The sequence below is a fragment of the Rhopilema esculentum genome, chromosome 10 (assembly GCF_057945365.1).
Source record: "Rhopilema esculentum isolate cy_ngs chromosome 10, ASM5794536v1, whole genome shotgun sequence".
NCBI classification, from domain to species: Eukaryota; Metazoa; Cnidaria; class Scyphozoa; order Rhizostomeae; family Rhizostomatidae; genus Rhopilema; species Rhopilema esculentum.
This window is the reverse complement of record NC_142824.1, coordinates 7833764-7842334: the sequence shown is the minus strand read 5'-3', so window position 1 is coordinate 7842334 and position 8571 is coordinate 7833764. Positions and strand designations below refer to the sequence as shown.

Below are 8571 nucleotides of genomic sequence, written 5' to 3'. Positions count from 1 at the left end.
ATCTTTCATAAAAATGCTATCAATTGTACACAGAGTAGATAATTCTTAAGAAATTTTTGTTAAGAGCTTGAATATGGTTATAAAAATTCTTATTTTCTAAATCTAATATGGTTTTAGGGAAAAATCGCCCGCCCTCGTCTGGCCTGTCCTGGAAAAAAGTATTTTTTTCTTCGGGTGCAGGCGTAGTAAGAAAACCCCCGGTGTTGGTTTGTTGGTTGATCGTAGTTTTACTTATTTTGGTACCATTTATCTATTTACAGTATGCATTGAAGAAATAAATATAAAACTATCAACAATCAGTATACAAACAGAAAACACATTTTATTAGTTTTTTTCAAAGCAAAATAATTGTTTGGAAATGGGATATTCCTGGTTGCTCAGGCTTGCAAAAATAGATTGCTTCAATCGTTTGTTGGATTTGCTTAATAATTTAATACAATAAGCGAGGATGAGCCATCAAATGCAATAAGAACGGATTAGCTGATGTCGACTGGTGCTTTCCTCTTGATATAGTATTGTTTATTTCCTCCAAAAACATGACTCGGAACGGAATGTATCTTGTTCATACCCACTTCACACCTAATTAATACGCAATTTTCACATAATTATTACAAATAATTTTAAAACATCTACAATTCTGGAATAACAAAGCAGCCCCGTTGAAATATTTTATCAACTTAGGCGAATGTTTGTACACGTGTGATAAACTCGAATAGAAAAAGTTAACATTGCCTAAATATTTAATTAGTTATCGTAAGTAATAGCAATTTCCTTTCGTAAAGTCGTGTCAAGAATAGAACTTTTTGAATGTGGGCTTTTACCGAAAGAACGATAAGTTCTCGCCAATTCAAAATCATTTGAGATTCTAATGTTTAAAGATAAATAGATTGATTAGGCCTCTGTTTTCATCACTGAATTCGAACACTGCTGGCGCCAACTTTTATCTCTAGGCCTTATTTCGACAGCTTAGGACGGCTTGTTATTACTTCTCATTACTGTGAAAAGAAGCCGATGGCCTGCACACAGTTACCGTGCGTTGTCCAGTTGGCCAAATATTTCAACAACAGGGCGTGAAAACAAAGGGCAAATCCAATCAAATCGTACTACATCTTCCATGGATTTATAATGACAATGGCCACACAACGGTGCCTCATCCACAGACATGATTATTCAATCGTTCTGTCAACACCTCATCTGTAATTACATGTTTCCGACCAATTGATTGACAGGTATCACTGATAAGATCGCGACGTGTGAATTGATCAAGAGAGCCCGACGTTCGTTTGTGGTTACTGGTTTGAAATATCCATCCATCTTGCATAGTCAAATTTGAATTGCAGTTGAATAATTATGGACTCAACAGTATGTCATTGGGTGCATAATAGCCAAATCTTGACTATTAATAGCATTTCTGTAAGTTCATACCATTATTCATAATTATTTGGCAAGGCGACTCAGTGCATCTTGACACTTCACTTCACTCAAAGTGTAACAAAGCACCGTTCCCCATGTAGTTTTGAGTCGCTCGTGCTATCAAAGCACGGGAGCCGAAGCTTTTCTTTGCCAAACATTCACCTAAATCTTTCCAAATCTTTCTTGTGTTTCCCCGTCTTCGCTGATAGTGTTTATTTTGTGCTACAGCGGCAAACGGCCACATGCAAAGAGCTTTCAGTCTAGATTGACAAAGGGCGAGATTGATTGACAGGTCATGACAGCTCTTTATTGATTATCGTCTGGATTAAGGACATTTGGCGACCTGTTAGTTAATTAAATCCCGCCCTTTCGATAGCTTTTGATGGTGTGAATTATCTCAACCCCCATCTAAGCAATTATAATGACAGTTCCATCACTACTTAGTAACCAATCGAAAAGCGTTATCTTGTTCCATCCGTATTTTGATTGGCCAGCGGTGCCTTCAGAGGGCTTTGAGTTATTGACAGTTAAGAAGTTGTGGTGAAGAGGATTGTTCTCCTTTGTCTGAGGCGGCCTCTTTGATCAATTTAAGTGAGCAAGATTAATTCGCGACCACATTCGACGCATAGCCAGTTGAACCATGCGAGCGGTTGAGTCTCCTCAGTGTGCGACCACGAAAAAACAGGATAATAAACGAACCGATTTTCCGATCGTGGCCTTAGAAATGTTGACTCAAAGAGTTCCTCAAATTCATTGCGACTATCTTCAACCTCATTCCTCGGTAAGCCTCATATTTGCGATTTGATGAAGTATTGTTAACAGTAATTTGTATTTGATTCCGAAATTAAGGCTCGAGGTACAGTTTGATGCCCACTTGAAAGTTGCATAAATTCTGGAGAGTCGATTAAAATCTATGTCAACCTAGGCCAACTGGACGTCAGCTAGTTATATAGAAAAGGAAACATTTAGTCATTGCATTCTGTTAACAGTATTTTGTTCTATGTTGTAGACGTCTTACTAGTTGAAAAGTTTTCCTCGCTGAACTACCTCTTCACTATCGATTCCGTTGACATTGCTACTGTGAAGACATAGATACCTTTCTAATTCTGCCAGATTTCTTGATTGAAAGCCTTAGTTTGTTGTTTGTATGCGTAGAAGAACAATATCAGATTCAGAAGAGACTAGGTTTTAAGATTACTTTATATACTCTTATACTAGTTATACTTATAAATCTTTACAACTTAGTATGAACGAGAAAAACACCAACTACTTAAAAGGCGTTCACGAATTCGTGATTTAAGTCAAAATGTACATTTCTTGTTATTACCAGTTGGTCACATAAATGAAATTTCAGAAGACAGTGTCATTTTGGCTCACATGTCGATTTTGACATTAGGTTTCCTGTTTTTTGTAAGAAATACCGTTTGAATGACTCGAAAACAACAGTGCTCCCATTACTAAGTTCTTTCCGCCAGGGCAGGTCTTGCGGTGGTGTTAGCGACAGTAATTGTTCGCTTATTCACAGCTAGAGAGTGGAAATTGAGTCATGTTTGAATTTGTGATACGACGATATGAAGTTTTTGTTGACCTGACGACAAATGCGTGCGAAAATATTGGTTATTTGTAAACAGCCGCTATTTTCCTACTCGAAGTAGAAAAATATTATGACCACATTGCAAGACTCACCCAGAAACTCTCAGGTCCTTGTCAAAATTTTCAATGAATTTTATTTTTGACTATTTTTTTCAATGACAGAGTTTGGAAAACAAAACATCACCGTTGGCACTGTTGGCAGCAACATGCAGCAGTATTGGTCGCAATGACACCGATAAAGGCAAGGAATCGATTGTGAAAACTATTTCTCCCAAGGCATCTTCCAAAATAGAAGACTCGAAATCATCCTTCAAGCCCTACAAGCAGGATTTCAAATTCTCCTCGTTACCCAAACCACATACAGAGGGGGCGGTAACTTCGTCTACACCGACAACTCCCTACGGCTTTTCCTACTGCCACGGTCGATTTCCACCAGGCGCTCTACCACCGCCAGAGGTGGAGAAGGAAAGACATGGTGGCTGCATTGGCAATGGACATTATGAAGCGAATCGTGATATGAATATGCATTCTTTGATGAAATGTCATCCGCCCGCAAATGTTTCATCGCAGAAATCGTCGCCTTACGTACCCCACGAACACGAGTGTGCTCATTGCAATTCAGGCAGAGGTATGCCAATACCTCAGTCATCAAGGGGCGCAAATATATGCCCATGCTCATTTTGCAATCAGTTAAGGCCCTCAGCAGATGGCACAGCTTTGAAACAAAGTCCACAACATTGTCAAATGCAGTCGTTGCATCAAATGTACCCACATCTGAAGAATCCAAGCAGCATGATCTGCAGGGATCCACACTGCCAGAACTGCACAATCAAGTACCCACAAAGCCCGTCAGTTGGGCTACAGAATTACATCCACCCTGCCCTTGTCCACCAGTGTACGCATTCGAACAAGTCTTCAGGTTTGCCGACTAATGGCTCGCCGAACGTCCTTCCATCTGATATTTTCATGAAGCCAAAGCCGCCAATCTCTGCTTCGCACCCATTTATATGTAACTGGGTATCTGACAGTAAACACTGTGGAAAAAGCTTCATTAGCTCGGAGGAATTACTTCAGCATTTAAGGACTCATACGTCATTGGCACATTCGCAGAGCCGATCTCCTTGTGACACGCACGATTCTGGTCCCAGTCAAGTGGGGCAAGCAGTGTGTAACATTCATGGTTGCCCTTGCCGGTTAGGAAAGAATCCTGGAAGACAGTCCACTTTACCATCTGTGTATGGACCGTACCCATCGAACAGCAGTGCGTCTATTCGTTATCATCCCTATAATGGGCTTGGTGCTAAATTCGGGGGAATCAGTGGCCCAGAAGGTGCTTATTCGTCATATTTGCCACATGGAATGATTCATTACTAGGCCAGGCCTAGCATGCGGAGGTGTCTGGACATTCGCAAACATTGTCGCCCTCAAAGGCAGTCTTGTAATTCAGTATACCAAATGAGCGTCCTGTTGGACTTTAAAATTCATCTTTTTAGGTGCAAGGGTTATAAACCTTAGGTTATTGATTGTAACACAAAACCAATAATAAAAACATACCTAGAATTTTTACAAAGTTTTTTTTCACTTTTGTTAAACTGTTTTATGATACTCGCTGGCCAATGGGAGATCAAAAGTTATTCTTAATTTCTGCTCTCGGTAAGAAAGAGGCCTTAAAGAAAACTGTATGTACATGATTCGGTTATTCTAGTTATAAAGAAAAGATGATGCAAAGTTTCTGTTAATCTGCCCGAACAAATAAGTAGTTATATTGCACATCCGATCAAAATACTTAAACTTCAAATGAGTCATACTGCTATTTATGCATACAATCAACATTCACAAGTACTTTGGGTTATTCTGGTTGGCAAATTTTCCCAATTTATAAAGTTATAAAATAAATTAACATTTCTTATTAGTGAAAGAAAACACGTTTTATTGCTTCAAGATTTGCCTGTGCATTTTTGTGCACAGAAACACTTGTTATACAACACCAGTGTGGTTTAGAGTGATGTTATTAAGAGTGACTGTCAGTCTTAGATCTTTGGCAACATAAGCTCAAGTAGTCCCATGACGTAATAACTTTGTTTGCTACTTTCAGTATGAGCTTGAAAACCGTTGACTTATAAATGCCTTTAAATTGTAGTATATAAGTAATCTGTATTATAGTAGAAATATGTGTTTTAAACTAAGAACGAGACGAATGTAAACAAGTTTGACATGATTTACCCAAGAAATGTCGTCAGAATAATAAAAGCTTTATTGTTTTGAGAGATTACTTCACAGAGTTGTGCTGTTGAGATCAAAATTTGCTTGCAATATTGTTTCATTTACCAATACCCACCGTTTGGCGATTTTGGTTGAATAATGGGGCTACAACGCCAAATAATTAAGTGTTGTCGTCGTGAGCAGAACAGTTTGGTTAGCGCTATTGGAATGAGCTTTGCCCCATACCTCCTATGATGCCGAGAAATGGATAAGTTTCAGAAAAAAAGGATTTTCTCAAAACATTTGACAACGAATCTATTAATGAAAGACGGTGTTTTCAAAATCAGAAACTGTAATTGATGCTTGTTCACTGTTTGAACATAGTCACTTACATTTTTGAGGACAAAGAAAGTACTGTTCTGAACGCAAATGTTTGTATTTCGTAGAGACAGCAAATAAAAAACTTCTTGAAAAATGTAGAAAGTGATCGATGCAAAAAGAGTATTGCCCCATTTGGGAACAAACAAATTTTATGCTTGAAGAAAATGATAATGATAATGATACTAATCTCAAAAGTCAGCAGAACACGAAATCTCTGGGGCCCTGGGCCCTAGTGTTAATACTACATCCTAGCCCTCCCTTCTAAATTAATTCTTTGTATACAAAAAATCGCCCTTGTGGACCTGATTAAAATTTCCTGGGAAGGCCGCATCGTCAGTTTTGTGAATTTAAAAATTTTGATTAAGGAAACCGCCGCTTAGCTTCGTATAGAGCTCAAAGGATGGCTTTCTCCTTACGTAACGTGCTTTTTGGACCAGACTAGCCAAGAAAACGTTTGTCAGTGTTTGCTTTAAAGGTTCTCGCTCTTCACAGGTACGGTTAGCCGAAGCTTGTTATTAGTAAAAGCAAATGGCTCCTTTTAAAAGAATTTATAAAAACATGGTTGTTGGATTACAGTGTAATGTGTTGCCTACGACTGACTAGCTTAGGCAGTCTTTCCTCAATTTGTTTAAAGATTATGCAAAATGAACAAGAAGGGACTTCGTCTTTTTCGAGCTTCTCTGGCAAAGTCTCTTCAATAGCGTCACCTAGCTATGAATAGGACCGACATAAAATGTCAGACAGTCCATGCACGGGTTAGGCCAAATGCATTCACCAATTATGTAGTTATTATCAAGAAGAAATCTCCCTTGTCCCCAGGTAATTTTAAAGTTAAAGCTCAGCATTCATTTTACAGCATCAAGAGAGTAGCCACCGGGTAATGAGGTATTGAATAGTTCAACACATAATACAATGTTTATTTTTATTAGGCTCACTGGATAATATTTGATTATCGTTATTTTATTCGCTTTAGGATTTAAGCTTTATTATTAAAAATTTGTCATTTTTGGAAATTGGGAACAAGATGGGCACGATACTGTCTGAGGCATTAATGAGTCAAGATTATATTTCAGCGTAGTTTGTCCAGTAACAAACCCAATCAAGTCAAGGTTAGGGTTGTCGATGACTGACAAGTGGACTGTCAATTTACGCAAAATGACAAAATTTTGAGCCTGGAGATCACGGAGTTGGTCTACAATGTTTACGAAAATTATAAAGAAGCAAATTAAAAGGAAAAAATAGTGGAAATGAAAGCCCACGAGGCTTTTGAAGGAGTGTCCACATGCCCATAAGATAAGCCACATTATTCCTGTTGTCTATTTCAGAACATTGTGATAAGATAAGGGTTGGATTCAATTCAACATGCGTCACCTTAGTAGATCAAGATCTAGCGAAGACGATTCATAAAACAATCGAAAAGCATGCGCAGATCTTACTTCTTTTCTTGTTTCAAACAGCGAGTTGCAAACAAAATTCACATAATCATGTCTTTTGTGATTGAAATCATCCACGCTTTGGAAGCTACTTCCTTATCGAGCTACTTAATTTGCTAAATTTATGTCTTCCAGTTTTACAAAATGACAGTTTGGTCCCCTGCATAAATATTGTAAACTTACATGCATTCATTTGATATTCCCATGGAATAAAACTCTACCAGCTGAATCATATCACACTTCAAAATAAAATTTTGTTTACATTTTATGAATTTTGAAGGAATTTTTTCCAGATATGCCGAAGTAGAGGGGTTATTTAATGTAAAAGGGAAATACACGACTAGCAATTTTAATCTTGGACAATTCACTGCTTTCTATGTTATTATCGCTACGGACAAATTCAAAGCTTCGCAAAAATGGTGCGAATGCTTTTTGTGCTGTCACCAATCGCTTTTAAATGTTTTCAAGGTTGTTACTGTCATAAGTCAAGTACTACGCAATCCGTTAAAGCAATTAGGTAAGGGGTCACTTCGGCCAAAATTCTCTAATAATGTGAGGTCCAATTTGGGCTCTGGAGACATGCATCAAAGTTTAAACACTAAAATAAAAGCTGCTTTGCTCAAAGACTTAAACATATTCAATTTTAAGCTATTTTAGATATCAGTGGAGCATGGGAAGATAAAAGTAGACAAAGACTTTATAAGAAATTGGATTAGAAATACTTATATCAGAGAAGCAGGTATTCACAAATGTGTGATATTTTCAACCTAAAAAGTTGCAGATGAATGTCAGTCTACTTTTAATCTTAAAACTACGAGGGCTAACAAGCAAAGTATTCGCTTTTTCAAAAATGCACTTTTATCATGAACTGTACTTTTATAATTATAAGGACTAATAAAAGATTCTGTGTGCGTTGCAAAAGTTGTTAGATCTTTTCAAACTTTTGTTTGAATTTTAACATATTAAGTATGTACAGAAATAGACATAAAATATTGACTGTCTAAGCTCTATATGAAATTGCAATACTGGCTTTTCGGATGGAAATGAGAACAACAAGCACTTTCTCCTGCATTACCAACAGTTTGCATTTAATGCGCAAAGATCTCCCTTGCAAGCACTCACAAGTCCATGCCTGAAATATCAGGGATATAAGACAACAGCCTTATTCAGTCTCCTACTGGATGACAGTTCGCATTTGAATACAGTCACCAACTATCATGCAGTAGAGCAAATAAACGCTTGAGGTAAATTTTGAAAGAATATTGCCTTGTTTTGTGTTTCTCGCGGTAGTTAGTTGATGTCTCTTATTGTGGGAATACGATGACCTCGAGTCTTTTCTTACCCCAATGGCCACTGTTCGATATAAATACAGAGCTAGTAATTTGTAAGTTCTTTATTGACAACTGTCAGTCTTGTTGTACACTTTCAATTTCCCGGTGTCTTAAACAGTGTTTAACATCCGCATAATTTAATTGCTTTCTCATTGAAATGTGTCCTGCAAGAGCTTTTGAAGGGGGTTTTAAACCAAAGAAAGGTCATTAACTTTGTT

The 8571-nt window shown here is 37.6% G+C and overlaps 1 protein-coding gene across 1 annotated transcript; it reads left to right on the top strand.

Annotated features, from left to right (window-relative positions):
* The first annotated feature begins 2012 nt into the window (after window positions 1-2012).
* LOC135692599 (zinc finger protein 703-B) lies at window positions 2013-5256 on the top strand. Its single transcript, XM_065210791.2, has 2 exons — window positions 2013-2194; window positions 3169-5256. Exons 1-2 carry the CDS (start codon window positions 2054-2056, stop codon window positions 4378-4380), a joined length of 1353 nt encoding a protein of 450 aa, XP_065066863.2. The 5' UTR covers window positions 2013-2053; the 3' UTR covers window positions 4381-5256.
* The last annotated feature ends 3315 nt before the right edge of the window (window positions 5257-8571 follow it).